Source organism: Sander lucioperca, chromosome 10, assembly GCF_008315115.2.
Source record: "Sander lucioperca isolate FBNREF2018 chromosome 10, SLUC_FBN_1.2, whole genome shotgun sequence".
Classification (NCBI taxonomy): domain Eukaryota; kingdom Metazoa; phylum Chordata; class Actinopteri; order Perciformes; family Percidae; genus Sander; species Sander lucioperca.
Window position 1 is genome coordinate 18,855,482 of NC_050182.1, and position 15,797 is coordinate 18,871,278.

The following is a 15,797-nucleotide window of genomic DNA, read 5'->3' on the forward strand; positions in this document are numbered from 1 at the left end:
TCCTTGTATTTAGCATATCATATCATCAACATACTAATTAAAAGATAATTATTGCCTGAAAGATGTTTTTATTCTCTGTATGAACAGTTTCTTATGAAAAGGCAACAGAGGAGAAATAACGACCCGGAGCCTGTTTTACTTTTTCTGACCCGTCCGATTAGAGCGAAGGAATGAGAGAGTGACAAATATTTTATGATTTCTGAAAGGTTGCTCGACTAGTTTCCAACATTTCCAAAATCAGATTTGTCAGCTTATTTTAACCTTTGTGTTGTCGGAATTCCCGTCAACCATGCACCTTCTTGTTTTTCTCGGTCAAAATTTAAAATGATTTATTTATTTTTTTTTCAACATTTTGGTCGTCTTTTTCGACACCTTTGTCACTTTTATCTGAGTTTATTTTTTTTGTTTTTTGTTTTTGTGTTTTTTTCCCTCCCACGTTTAAGAAGTTTTTTTCCGACATTAATTAATAAAATTGAATAAAACACCTAAATTCAATGAAAGTAGTGAACTGATCAGTTATTTTACTTGTGAAGAGCGTTGTACGGAACCATCCACGTTACTTTCATTTGAAAATTTGTTGGAAAGAAACCCACATTTCTGAAACTTTTTGAAAATTAAATTAAATCAATTCCAACCTAAGCTCTACAGTTAGGACCTTTAATGATTACTGCAGTTAAACTAGTGCGTAGTACCACAGTCAGGACCTGCGGCGCCGCTCCGTTATGTTTCAGGGTTTGAGGCCTCCGAAGCACATGTACTTGACCTCCAGGTACTCGTCGATGCCGTACTTGGAGCCTTCGCGGCCCAAACCGGACTGTTTGACCCCCCCGAACGTGGCCTCGGGGGTGGACAGCAGGCCCTCGTTGACTCCGACCAGCCCCACCTCCAACGCCTCCGCCACCCGCCAGATCTGACTCACATCCTGCGAGTAGAAGTAACCTGAGGACAGACAAAATAAGATCACAGCAAGGTTTAAGCCTTGCGTTATCCTTGGGTCAAATCTGACCCGTTTTTAAAGTTTTTTTTTTACTTCAGAATAAACGGGACGATGAAATAAGCGCCAAAAATGTATAAACGACAAAATGTTGGGAAAAGCAACATACAATGAAAAAAAAAAAAGTCAAAAACGCCGGAAGAAAACGTCAAAAACCTCGAAAAAAGCGCCAACAAATCGTCAAAAAGTGCCCAAAACATTGAAAAAGTGACAAAAACGTCAGAAACTGTGATGCAAATGTCGACAAAAAGTGACCAAAACGTTGAAAAAACCCAAAAAAAACATATTAGACAAAAGTGTTTTTTTCATAGTTGACGGAAAGACAACACAAGGGTTAATTAAAACAGATGCAGAAGCCCACGGATCGGCCGTTTTTAAGGAATCACATCCTTATATATGTCCTAATGGGTCAGCAAACCGGTTTAACTCCTAAATGTTAAACGTGGGGTATACTCGGGGCAGCCGACCTGTGAGCGCCTGTGTGATGTCATGGGAGCACCGTAACTGTTTATACTCCGGCGTGGTGGTCACGACACTAGTTGCAGTCTTCTCCTGAACAGAGGTGGCGCAACTGAGGAAAGGCTACCGACTTTGCTATTTCTACGGACTAGAAGAAGAAGAAAAAGGTAAACAACGGCAGAACTGGCTGCAGCATTGCCGTCAATGCTTCGATTTGATTGGATGAGCTACTTGGTGGGATCAAGCCTTTCATTCACCACAAAAGAGCTCATCTTAACCCGGTAAGTTTACAAGAGAGACTTGCAGTCACTCTGAAGGTGCTTACACACCAACCAGACGGCCGACCGTCGGCAGAAAAGCCAGTCTGACTGATCAGTCGGGTCCCTGAGGTCCAAAAAAATGCCTCAAAACACACTGAGGCGACGCCGACTTCAGCCAGACTTCTCATGGCGGCTTGTTCAGAATACGATCTCATATTGGACTAAAATAGTTCACCGAAACGTGTTTCTGAAAACATTTTAAGAGAGAAATAGGCCGTGCAGTTGCTGAATCTGTCTTCATTTCAGATCGACAAAGGTCAGTTTGAAAGATTTTCGTCAGATTTTGAGAGCCTCATCCGCTCGCCATTTCCGGGTGAGTCCCGACTGCCCTGTCTCCGACTGAACATGTCGGGTCGGCCAAAATGAAGGCCGACGGCTCCTCGGACGGACGACGGCACAAAACACACCGAACAGACTCGAGTCACCGACCTCGCCAGACTGTCCAACGGCCGATTATCAGCTCTGTGTGTCAGCGCCCTAAGAGTCCTGGCATCCGGTTACCCTCGAACTCGTTCAGGCTTCCTGTTTCCACTTTGTGGCGTGCCGCTATAAAAAAATAGAGTGGTGTGCGCTTTCTGGTTGCACACTCAAAATCCCGGCACGCCAGCAGGATCTACGTAGTTTTGACGTCACATTGGCGCACGCCAGCTCGCTACGGCCTTAATCGTTCACTTGAATCAGGAGGCTCAGACTTTCCTCAATTCCTTTACTAACTTCATTTTATTTCAAGATGCAGCTGAATCTATCGGCAAACAGACACAATAAGTTGACTTTCACAACGTTTATATTCCATCTTCTAACATACGGTTCAGTTCAACATTTCCAGGACTTGTCTTTGCCTGCAGGAGCTCAGAAAGACGCACTGACCTGCCAGGCCGACGTTAGATGCGTTGGCGATCGCCAGAGCCTCTTCCTCAGTGTTAAACCTGGAAATCACACACAAGCAAAAGTTATTTAACAGACATTGTTAGGAATATTTACTAGTACTATTTAACATTCAATCTTAAAAGAATGGCTGTTCCTGGCAAAATAATACATATACACACGGAGCACTGACACTTGAGGGTGGGGAGGCAGTCAGGACTGGTTTGAACCAGTTTGACTTCCTCTTAAGGCGCCGACACACCAACCTGACGGCCGACCGTCGGCAGAAAAGGCAGTCGGACTGATCAGTCGGGTCCCCGAGGTCCAAAAAGTGCCGAAGCGACGCCGTCTTGAGCGTACGTTCTGCGCGTGGGCAAGACGTGATACAAAAAATGAAAACCGGAAATGACAACGCGTCACGTGGGTCTGGCTTCTCCAGCTGATAGCAATGGCGGCTTGTTCGAAATACGATCTCGTATTTTACGAAGATAGTTCACCGAAACGTGTTTCTGAAAACATTTTAAGAGAGAAATATATGAAGGTAAATATGGTGCAAAAAGGGAGAGCTTGTAGAATACAATGTGAGAACTTGCAGAACAAAAAATCTGAACTTGTATGTTAAAATTTGCACTTGTAAAAATAAAATTTGCACTTGTAAAAATAAAATTTGCACTTGTAAAAATAAAATTTGCTCTTGTAAAAAATATTCACACACATGTGATCTGAATTTGAAGTCATACAAAGAAAAAAAAACATGAGAGCTTGTAAAAAAAAATCTGAACTTGTAAGTTGAAATTTGCACTTGTAGAAAATGTTCACACACCTGTATTCTGAATGTGAAGTTACAGAAAAAATATTCACAAATGTGTAGATTGATATTTACATGAACACAATGACAGCTGCAAACTTATAATGCAACATTTACTCGTATACTTTTTTTTTTTACTCTGGTTCATTTTCCATCACAACCACAACTCAGTGATTACAACCTCTGGAATCTGTCACTGCAACTTCACATATGTGCTCTCTCGCATCACAAAGTGGCCAATCTGCGCACCTCGACTTTCACAACACTCTTGACGATACATTTGGTGCAAAACTAATTTGTACCTGTGGACTTAGGCTGTGGAGCTCTGAGCTAACAGAACGGGAAAAGCCTTCTTATATACAGTCTATGGGAAAATCAGGGTTTCTATCGCCAGATGAGGGACAACTCTGTCTGGCTTATTTATGTAGCATGGAAACTTGGTGGAATAGCATGCTAGCGTTAGCTAACTAGCAGCCAGCCCGCTTCTAAATAAATACCTTTTAATTGTCTAAACACTTTTTAACAGTCAAACTAAAACACTGGCGGTGAGCTCCACGGCCTGCAGCCGCAGACGGACCGTCATCAGTGGGTAACAGGTGCCAAGTTTCGCATCCCTGCCGAGAATTGCATCCACTAGGGAAAATAATGATTTTGTAAGGCAAAGTACTGTTTAAAAACTAGGCAATAGTAAATCTCTTTGTCATGTTCATCATTAATGATTAGGATTTTAGAAGGTTTAGAGACATCAATGTTTTATCAGACTCTGCAGTAGCATTTCCTTGCTACCTAGATGCAATTTTCGGCAGCAATGAATTCTGCAGAAATGATTGTTTCTGCCCAAGCGGGTGCAATTCTTAGCAGGGATGCACAACATCAGCAAAGCAAGCTCTGGTCATGGCCGGGGGATGGGCCGCTGCTACCGGATGTGGGGCTCTCCGTGTCCCGCTGGAGCTCCGACTGCAGGTCGAGGTCGGCAGCGAAGCTTTCTGGCAAAAGCAGTGTTGCTACGCTGGTCGATCTCCACTGATGACGGTCCGTCTGCGGCTGCAGGCCGTGGAGCTCACCGCCAGTGTTTTAGTTTGACTGTTAAAAAGTGTTTAGATAATTAAAAGGTATTTATTTAGAAGCGGGCTGGCTGCTAGTTAGCTAACGCTAGCATGCTATTCCACCAAGTTTCCATGCTACATAAATAAGCCAGACAGAGTTGTCCCTCATCTGGCGATAGAAACCCTGATTTTCCTGAGCCTAAGTCCACAGGTACAAATTAGTTTTGCACCAAATGTATCGTCAAGAGTGTTGTGAAAGTCGAGGTGCGCAGATTGGCCACTTTGTGAGGCGAGAGAGCTCATATGTGAAGTTGCAGTGACAGATTCCAGAGGTTGTAATCACTGAGTTGTGGTTGTGATGGAAAATGAACCAGAGTAAAAAAAAAAAGTATACGAGTAAATGTTGCATTATAAGTTTGCAGCTGTCATTGTGTTCATGTAAATATCAATCTACACATTTGTGAATATTTTTTCTGTAACTTCACATTCAGAATACAGGTGTGTGAACATTTTCTACAAGTGCAAATTTCAACTTACAAGTTCAGATTTTTTTTACAAGCTCTCATGTTTTTTTTTCTTTGTATGACTTCAAATTCAGATCACGTGTGTGTGAATATTTTTTACAAGTGCAAATTTTATTTTTACAAGTGCAAATTTTAACATACAAGTTCAGATTTTTTGTTCTGCAAGTTCTCACATTGTATTCTACAAGCTCTCCCATTTTGCACCATATTTACCTTCATAAAATAGGCCGTGCAGTTGCTGAATCTGTCTTCATTTCAGATCAACAAAGGTCAGTTTAAAAGATTTTCGTCAGATTTTAAGAGCCGTTCGTCACTCATCCCGCTCGTTATTTCCGGGTTAGCACTCAATCAGATTGGGTTGAGTCCGACTGCCCACCCTCCGACCCAGCAAGTCAGGTCGGCCAAAATGAAGGCCGACGGCTCCTCTGACGCACGACGGCACGGAACACACCGAACAGACTCGAGTCACCGACCTCGCCAGACGGTCCAACGGCTGATTATCAGGTTGGTGTGTCAGGGCCTTTAGTAAATTGACGTCCTCCTTGTAAACTGATGAACAATACCCAGGGGAAGGGAGAGCGGGAAATCTCTCTTTCAGGGTGTTGTCCTCTACCATTGGATGGATCGTGTGCCAAGAGGCCGGGACCAGCCTGTGCACCAACGAGGAGGCGCCAAAGTCTAAATCCACGGCTGCCTCCAGCCTTAGTATTAACCAATCACAATAGCATGCACATTTTACATACATTGAACTGTGATTTTTGAACTGCATTCTTTTTGGGGCGAGAACAGACAGAGAAACAGCAATTCCGCTGACTGTGGATTCTCAAACAGGAAAGATCCTTGTTTATAAGTTCTATTATTATTCCAGCTTTAATAAACCACCTTAAATGAGAGAAGTTGTTTGTCTTCTGTCCTAACTGACCAACTGGACCGCGTCAACATCTTCAGAACCTGAACACAACCGGCAGCTTTACTTGTTGGTTTCAATGCAGAACAGGTTTTTTTTTTTTTTTTAGAAGAGTTTTAATGCAGAGTTTGAAGATCATCAACCTGCGTGCAACTATTTCTATTCGTAATGATTCGTCTCGGCTGTCTGCAGCCAGTTTATGTGTGTATCTGTGCAGAACAAGTTCAATACGGTCATTTTTTTTGCATTCATTGTCAAACTGGTATAAACATGTTGTATGCAATGATTTTAAACATGAATAAACGGGCGAGCGTGCACACCTGATGACGGGCAGCAGCGGGCCGAAGGTTTCCTCCTGGGTGCAGATCATGTCCGTGGTGACGCCGGCCAGCAGAGTGGGCTCCATGAAGGAGCCGTCCAGACGCTTCCCGCCCCGCAGCACCTTCGCTCCCCTCGACACCGCGTCCGATACCTGGTGGACCACCTGGGGGACAGAGAGAGTCGCACTGAGCTGGAGAGCTGCAACCGTAACTCCACTCCTTGATTAGTCGATCGACAGGAAGGAAAAAAAACTATTTTGATAATCGGCAAGTAATTTTTCAGGCCAAAAATTGCAGACAATGCTGTTTTCAGGCTCTCAAATAAGTTGCTTTTCTCTGTTTTAACCATGTTAAACTGAATATCTTTGAGTTTTTGACAAAATACTTTTTTTTTAAGGCTTATTAAAGCCTTATTATTTTTTGGGCTTAAAGACAGGAAAGGGGAGAGAGAGGAGGGCCGACGTGCAGCATAGGGCCGCGGGATTCAAACCTGCGGCGGCTGCCAAGGCCTCAGCCTACATGGGGCGCACGCTCTACCGAGTGAGCTAGGGGTCGCCCCCAAAACAAGACATTTAAAGACATCACCTTGGATTTTGAATAACTTGGATGGACATTTTTTTTTTTTTTTTTACCATTTCATCAACCAATGTGGGTTTTTACTGCAGTTTGTGACAGTTTATGGCCTCTCGCCTGTTTACGGCATACGGTCAAGCTCTGTGCGTTGCTATGGTCACTGTACACCACGTGTCAAACTCAAGGCCCGCGGGCCAAATTTGGCCCCTCACGTATCGACTTAGGCGCACGATAAATTTTGGCCCGATTAGTCGTGCGCCAAACCAAAAAGACGAGGTAAACTGTTTTTCAAACTGCAACTGCACGACGTTCAAAGCAGAATTTGGCAGATTTGCCGAGTCTGAGACTCAGATATTCCCCCAGAAGCAGAGTTTCCATCTTCAGGCTGTGAAACAAGTCGCTGTGAGTCAGCTGTGTGGTAGCCTGCTCTGAGAAATGCAATCTGTTTTTTTGCTTGATTTGCTGAATCTACGATGGATAAGGATCTTTTTTTCTGACTTTTTTAGGGCTTTATGTCGACCAAACTATAGATATAATACAGTCAAAAATATTTGACTTTTTCAATTAAATAAGAGCATGTCAATAAACTACACCTCTGGCCCTCAAAGTGATCCAGTGTGGCCCTTAGAGAAGTTGAGTTTGACGCCCCTGCTGTGCACAAACCAAGCAGCCGACAGTTTGCAGGGCTGCGGTAGAGATGCACGGCCAAAAGATAACTAGGAGAAACACAGCTATAGTTAAACATTATCAAAGACTTGGATATCAACAGGTTTTTGGATATGAGCCGACCTTTTTCAAGAAGCTGGTTGAAGGAATGAAAGAGGGAGGCTGTGTTTACACGCTCCAACAAGTCCTCCACCGCTGGAACACACTGGAAAAATCCTGTTCTACACAGCTGCATGTAAACAGGATTATTAGTGGAATATTCTCTTTCATAAGCCATGTAAACAGCTTAGAGGACTACTGTCTTTTCAGAATAAGGGCAAAAAAACGGATTATTATGTGCATGTAAACGGAGTCAGTGATCCCACATTTCTTGTTGCTTAAAAGATCGGCACATACTCAGATACTAAGTCTTATAATATCTACTTTTTTGGTCTGAAGCGAACATCTTTCTCTGAAGGGAGATATCTCAACACCTCCTGGCCCCGGTTGCTGTGAAATAAAGCAGCGTTTACCTTCTCTGCAGCTCGGGTGTTGATGAGCGGCCCCTGGGTGGTGCCGGGCTCCGCGCCGTGACCCAGGCGCAGCTCGGCGTCCATCGCTCGGCCCAGCTTCTCCAGGAAGTGGTCATGAATGCCGCTCTGCACCAGGAACCGGTTGGAACACACGCACGTCTGTACGAAAGAAGATTAGTCACTTGAGACAAAGACTGGTCCGCAGACAGATTTGGTAAAATATCCTGTTTTTAAAGGGCAACTACCGTTTTATTTTTCAACCTGGACCCTATGTTCCTATGTTTTTGTGTCTAAGTGACTGATGGGAACAACAATCTTTGACATTGGTCCAGTATTAAGCGAGATCGCTGCAGTCGGCAGCGGAGAAACAAGCTACAATGTGAGTTAATAGGGCAGTTGTCCAGTTTGTATTTACCTTCACAAAAGTGCTCGTTTGGCCGCTGACAGGTTCAGATTATTATTCTAAGTGTCTGACAACATTATGGAAAGGATTTCTAAGGAGGTCGACCTTTCTGTTAAAGAGTAAGAGAATTAAACAAAAACATCTGCAAAATTGCGTTCGCTACACCCACCAGACTCCATGTAAATAAACAGTCATTTTAGCATCGTAAAATACACTTCATTCAAAGTCGACATAAATAAAATCAAACTATGAAAAGCCATTTTGGGTCGTCTTTCCTCTTTTCCAACCATCACAACTCTAGTTTTGGTTGAAATAAACACATAGTTTACAGATTTACATGTTAGAATATGTTGCCTCTAAACACGCTAAAAGTATTGTTTTTTTAAATGGAGTCTGGTGGGTTTAGCGCTAGCGACTTCAGAGCTGTTTCTGGTTAAACAGAAAGGTCTCAAAGAGGTTTTAAAAGGTCTATCTCTGTAGGGATCCTTTCCATAATGTTGTCAGACACTTAGAATATTAATCTGAGCCTGTCAGTGGCAAAAAAAACCCGCATTCACGCTTAATACTGGACCAATGTCAAAGATTGTTGTTCCCATCAGTCACTTAGACACAAAAACTTAAGAAAATAGGGTCCAGTGAGGAGCATATTGTTATTTACTTAATTATTACATTTATTTAATATCAAATAAACTCAAACATTGTTATTTGATTGGGCTGTTTTTTTTTCTGTGTTGTCAGCCTTCAGCAATGCGAACCTGCCTCCAATTTACATCACAAATGATCAGCGTAACATTTGAAGAAAATACGGAGGAATAAAGTTCATGCTAACTGCACTATTGATTTTGAGAATATTTTGGCAGTCAGGCGGTCCGTGAGTTTTAGAAACACTGACTTCGGATACAAAAAGATGGGATAACAGGCTCCAGGTTGAAAAGTACTTTAGTCACCCTTTAACAGAGAGCAGCGTGAGCTTCCCGTTACCTGTCCAGAGTTCCTGAACTTGGACGCCATGGCCCCGACCACCGCCCTGTCGACGTCGGCGCTGTCGAACACGATGAAGGGGGCGTGGCCTCCCAGCTCCATGGACGCCTTCTTCACAGTGTCAGCAGCCAGTTTCAGCAGCACCTGAGAGCACATTCAAAGTTTTACTGTTTAGTATAAATATCAACTACGGGGACATTTTTGTTGCCTTTTTACCATGTATACACTACCGGTCAAAAGTTTGGGGTCACTTAGATATTTCCTTTCCACTCCATTATAGACAGAATACCAGCTGATCTGAGTGGGTGGCTGATCTTTAATGCAATATCTACATTGCCCATCATCAGCAACCATTCATCCAGTGGTCCAAAGGCACATTCTGTTTACTAATCTGATATCATTTTAAAAGGCTAACTGAGAAAACATTGGAGAACCCTTTTGCAATTATGTAAGTACATAATGTAATCTGGAAACTGCTGCCCTGGTTAAAAAAACAATGCTACTGATCTCAGCTGGTGTTCTGTCTGGAATGGAAATTTCTAAGTGACCCCAAACTTTTGACCGGTAGTGTATTCAACAGCACTAACAATTTATTGATCAATAGAAAATGTATTTCAAAAATTGAAATCTTTACACTTCATAAGGTATTGTATTCATTACACAAGGTTTATGGGATGGGTCCGGATTGACTTGCCGTTTGGTCCGGGTGTGGACTAGGGCTGCAACTAACGATTATTTCCATAGTCGATTAATCTGTCGATTATTTTCTCGATTATTCGATTAGTTGTTTGATCTATAAAAATGTCAAATCATGGTGAAAAATGTGGATCAGTGTTTCCCAAAGCCTAAGAGGACGTCCTCAAATGTCTTGTTTTGTCCAAAACTCAAAAGATATTCAGTTTACTGTCACAGAGGAGAGAAGAAACTAGAAGATATTCACATTTAACAAGCTGGAATCAGAGAAATCGGATTTTTTTTAATAAAAAAATGACTCAAACGATTAATCGATTATCAAAATAGTTGGCGATTAATTTAATAGTTGACAACTAATCGATTAATCGATTCATCGTTGCACCTCTAGTGTGGACCTTGGTCCAGACTTTGAGGAGCCCTGGTTTATGGTCTCACCTTGCCGGTGGCGGTGGAGCCAGTGAAGGAGATTTTGGCCACCAGTGGGTCGGTGCAGAGAACCTCCCCGACTGACGGAGTCCTCTCTCGGGAGCACGGGACTACGTTAAACACGCCCGCGGGGATGCCCGCCTGCTCCGCCAGCTGCAGAACGAACCAGACAACAACTACGTCATTCACGGGAAAACGGCACAGAGGGTTGCATCAGAAGCGTGAGACTTGTTGGGTGTGTGGACCTCAGCCAGGGCGAGCGCCGACAGCGGCGTATCCTCTGCTGGTTTCACCACCACCGTGCAGCCGGCAGCCAGAGCCGCGCCGGCCTTCCTGGTGATCATCGCGCTGGGGAAGTTCCACTGTGGAGCAACACAACGTTTTCTGGATTAATATTCCTGCTGCAGTAATGTGTTTGTTGCATTTTACTGCTGTAGATGTAAAAGGTTGTGCTCATTTTTAGAAGTGCTGGAAAAACCAAAAGACGATTATTTTCGGTGGCAATACTGTATGATAAATGGACGCCAAGTATCGGTCTTTTATTATATAAATTACACTAAATTGCACATGAGAATTTAAGCTTTTTATCTAACTTATTGGTACTAGACTAATAAAATCAATTGCTTTCTCGGTCCACTAAGTGGTCGTGGTGGTTTTTCAAAACGAAGGAAAGAAATTACACAATAAGAACATCCCGCACAATAGCAATAAAATTTAAGTGAGAAAACAAACAAAGGAATGTATCTTTCAGATAAAACTGATGTTGCCAAAGTTTTCCTTTGGGGACATAATTTGAAGTTGGAAAAAAGGTAATAAATTGCAAAATATTGCAAGATCATCATATGTTTGTCGCGTCTCTGTCCTGTGAGGACCACGTTTCTCTAAAAAAGTTGTAAAAGTTTTCATGGTGTCAGAAAAACAGCCCTGTTTTCAGCTTTGTGGCGATGCATTTTCCATCTGATCCAAGCGGCTTTTTAAATGAAAAGTCAAACTTTAGTTAACCAACCGAAATCCTTTCAAAAAACAATCCATCCAATAGCTGCGGAGATACTTCCTCCACAGAGCCGCGTCGCATCACCTGAAGAGCTTCTCATTGGCTGCTCACCGGTGTGATGATGGAGGAGACGCCCACAGGCTGTTTGAGGAGGAGGAGCTTTCGGTCTTTGGCGGGTGACGGGACGACGTCGCCGTACACTCGCCGAGCCTCCTCCGAAAACCACTCCAGGAAGGAGGCGGAGTACGCGATCTCCCCGAGAGACTCCTGCATGGGCTTTCCCTGCAACGCACAGTTTCACAATTTATTTACTGTATGTACACAAAAACAAAACAAAAAAGTCTGTAGGACACAAATACCAAAAGCTGCTGCCGAGTACATTCATGAAAATCATGGACCAGGGACAAGTCTTCACAATGCAAACCACAGAAAGAATACTCAGTTCTTGGGGATATAAGTAGCAGATATATACGTGTCTGACATCATTATGGAAAGGATCCCTACAGAGATAGACCTTTCCCTTAAAGCTACAGTGCGTAGTTTCTGTCGCCCCCATGAGGAATTCTAAGTAATGACAACAAAACTGATACAAGCCTTCCGTGATCACCCTGTTGTTATTACACACAGGCCTGAATTACACACACATGCTCAGTACCTATACATGCACTAATGGAGAGATGTCAAAGTGAAGGGGCCGCCCATGGAAAGTCCCCCCTCCGCATGGGGGACTTGAACCGGCGACCCTCCAGATGCAGATGATACTCACACATTCGAACGTGATCAGTTTGGCCAGGTCTTCTTTGTGCAGCATCAGCAGGTCGAACCATTTCCTCAACAGGACGCTCCGCTCCTGCAGGACAACCAATCAGATTGCATCAGGAGGGGAGACTCAACGTTTGGATATTTGTTATAGGAGTTAATGAATTAAAGAACCGGCAGCCTGTGAGGTTAGTCAGATCTGGTTTTTGCTCGCTGAAACAAATTCAGATTAATATTTCACGTAGTGGAACATGTTACAAAGTAAGCTGGAAAACTGAAAAGGTCCTTTAGGGACAAATGTGTCTCCCGGCTGCAAATTAGACGTTCTCAGACTTCCTCGGTGGAACAGGTATACAGATCCTTTACTTGAGTTAGAGTTACAATACACCACTTTCAATGATTTTTGTTTACAAATCAGTAGTTACTAAATCTTTTAAGTTGAAAAAAATGCCACAAAACCTCTCTGAAAGTTCAAGTTTATTATCCAATAATGGACCTGGGTGCAAAAAAAAATCCACAAAATAGTGTGATTGGTGAACGAAATAAACATCACAAGTTCCCAGAGTTTAAGTGATGCTTTCAAATGTTTTTTTATCTGATAAACCTTCCCAAACCCAAAGATATATTCAGTGTACAATGACATAAAACATCGGAGAAGCTCCAACTTGATTAATGATCGATTCAGCGCGAGTTAAGACATTTCTGTGCTGCAGATTCAGTTTGTTCAAAAAGTTGCAAGTAGATCTTTTCATTTCAAAAACGTATACTTCAGGAGGTCATGTGTCCAGCAGGATTACAGAAAGCCTACTCGATTTTGTATTGATTTGGCATGTCACAGACAGCCCCACGAGTAAAGCGTTCGTCCAATCAGGTGCAGCCATCGCGGTTGTAGGAAGGCGTAAATATGTCTTCAGGACATAGGCGTAATGTACAGGAGGTACAAAAAAATCCACTCTGGGCTTATTCCAAAGTTTTTGTTGCATTTTTTGGAGGTTTTTGGTGCTTTTTACTGGAGGTTTTTGATTATCTTTGACGTTTTTATCGCCTTTTCTGGAGGATTTTTCCAAAATTCTTGCTGCCTTTTTTTGAAGTTCTTTTTCCAAAGTTTGTCAGACCCTCCTCTGCAGCGCCGTGGAGGAAGGTCTGGCAATGCAAGACTATGACGGGAGCAAAGCAGGAGCTTTTTCTGAAATGTGTGGCCCTTTACGTTCAACAATTTTTTTTTATCGCTTTTTGAGTTTCTTTCTAAAAGAAATTCAATGTATTTGCCTTTTGTCTCAATACATGCTGACATGTCCCGGGACCTCCCTAGATAGTTGGATATCTTAACACCCCTTAACCCCCCACAATGTTGAACCCAAAGTTACGCCCTTGCTTCAGGATAAGTTACAAATACTGTACATGAATAAGCACTTATATAGCTGCTACAGATACTTTTACTTTCATCAATAGTTTGTATGATTCTTCTAATAAATGCAGAACGAGGAGACTTAAGCTCACCAACAAAACAAACGTTGGACTTTGTGCTCTGAAGGAACAATAAACCTGTGAGACTGTGATGATGTTTAATAAGTGTGTGTAATGTAATCACTGACTGACGGGTCAGCGAGGAAGGTTTGTGCAACAGCACAGACTTCATTTCATGTTCAGTTCACGGTTGTACCGTCTCCACCGGCAGAAACAAGCTGTTTATTTTGCAGCATTGTTCAGAGCTGCTAGGAGCGTCTGTGGCTCAAGTGGTAGATCGGTCGTCTGCCAATCGGAAGGTCGGCGGTTTGATCCCCTGGTCCTGCAGTCCCATGTCGAAGTGTCCTTGGGCGTGACAGGTGGCGCCTTGAACGGCAGTTTCGGCCAGTGTGTGAATGGTGAATGGTTGCTGTACTGTGTTAAAGCGCTCAGAGTAGTCGTTTGAGTAGCGCAATATAAATATAGTCCATTTACATTTGGTATCACTGCTGTTTAGTGGTGGGAGAGAGGTACATTACAATACTGTGCTTACGTACAATTTTAAAGTACTTGTACTTTGAGCATTTCCATTTTATGCTCCTTTATACTTTAACTCCACTTATCTGATACCTGTAGGGTTAGATTCAGATTATACTAATACATTGTGTTCATTATTAATTAGGATTAGCTCTAAGCTTACACTTACACATAATGCATCACTTTTTATAAAACAATATACATTGTGTGATAGAGTACTTTTGCTTCCTCTTTTGGTATATTTTGATGCGAATACTTTTTTATTTTTACTTGAATAACATTTTGAATACTTTTGCTTGTAGCAGAGTACTTCTACAATGTAATATTGCTATCTTTACTTAAGGAAAAGTTTTGAATACTTCTTCCACCCTGCTGCAGTTAGACTGAATTGTATACGACTATTAAAAATTAACCTGGTTTGGTTTTGGTGTTGACTAATAAATGTCTGATAGTATGTTGAATTACAGGTAACACTTTAACAGGGTTAGCCTCAGTTTTCTCAGTCTTCCACGCAGTAACTGGTCTGCAGAAATACACCTGTCGTTCTGAGCCTTCACGCCAAACTCTGTTCAAATATTCCGCAGTTTAGTGTGGTCAAGCATATTGACACATTCATGTCCTATTCATGTTTTGTGAACGCAACCATCACGTATTCTGAATCGTTGGGAGACTCTCTTTGCTTAGACATATTCGGCAAGCTAAGTCGTACTAATAGCCTGTTTTAGTAATGCTTTTAGCTGCTCCACGTTCACGTTCGCAGCAGGAAATAAGAAACACAAGTGCAACTTAAGCTTTTATCCTTAATACTTATAATATTATGCGTAAGCCGAATTGAAGTCTGGTTCCTATCAGTTGAAAATATACCATGTATTACTGTGTTTGTGTACTTTTCTGGCGGATATACAACATTTATTATTTAATTGATAGTTTTTTCGAGTGGAGTACGGTTACGGTACCTTAGCACTGTATTGCTTCCAGGAATGAAACGCCTTGTACGCAGCGTCCACAGCCTGCTTGGCCTCAGCGGGACCACAGTCTGACACCCGGGCTATCTCCTCCCCGGTGGCCGGGTCCAGCACAGGGAACACCGAGGCTGCGGAGACCCAGCGCCCGTCTACGTAGCCCTGCGTCCGCAGCAGCGGAGCGGACACATCTAGGCTGTAGTGTCTCTGCATGGCGGCGGGCAGGCCGGGGAAGACCTGCCGGAGGAAGCATCGAGTCCTCAGCACACAGAAAATGGACATACTTTGAGTGAATGTCTGCAGCTGGGTGTGTGAAAACTCTCACTGTGTGCGGGGTGAAGGTTGTGTTTCTCCCCGCAGGTCAGAAGCAGAAGCTCCGACTGCTTTCTGTCGGTTTAAACCAGTCCGGACTAAACACAACCGGAGGCGAATTTATATTTCCTAGGAGGGCGAAACCATGTCCCGCCCTACTCTGCCTCTGATTGGCTTCCTTATGCCTAAACCTAACCAATCCAACAAATGAAGGCAGCGCGTACCAGCCAATCAGAGGCGGATAAGGGCGGGACATTCCTTCGCCATCCTAGAAACGCAATTGGCCAATAT

General features: G+C 43.0%; 1 protein-coding gene across 2 annotated transcripts; it reads right to left on the bottom strand.

Annotated features, from left to right (window-relative positions):
- Window positions 1–428: 428 nt before the first annotated feature.
- On the bottom strand, window positions 429–15,662 carry aldh5a1 (aldehyde dehydrogenase 5 family, member A1 (succinate-semialdehyde dehydrogenase)). 2 transcript variants are annotated; one of them, XM_031301447.2, is made up of 11 exons: window positions 15,520–15,662; window positions 15,189–15,431; window positions 12,257–12,340; window positions 11,602–11,772; window positions 10,742–10,858; window positions 10,506–10,649; window positions 9,378–9,521; window positions 7,994–8,152; window positions 6,243–6,406; window positions 2,641–2,699; window positions 429–939 (listed from the first exon to the last, which is right to left on the bottom strand). In XM_031301447.2, exons 2-11 carry the CDS (start codon window positions 15,405–15,407, stop codon window positions 728–730), a joined length of 1,473 nt encoding a protein of 490 aa, XP_031157307.1. In that variant the 5' UTR covers window positions 15,408–15,431; window positions 15,520–15,662; the 3' UTR covers window positions 429–727. The 2 variants fall into 2 exon arrangements, with proteins under 2 accessions (XP_031157307.1, XP_031157306.1); XM_031301446.2 differs by having other exon boundaries at window positions 15,189–15,654.
- Between the last annotated feature and the right edge of the window lie 135 nt (window positions 15,663–15,797).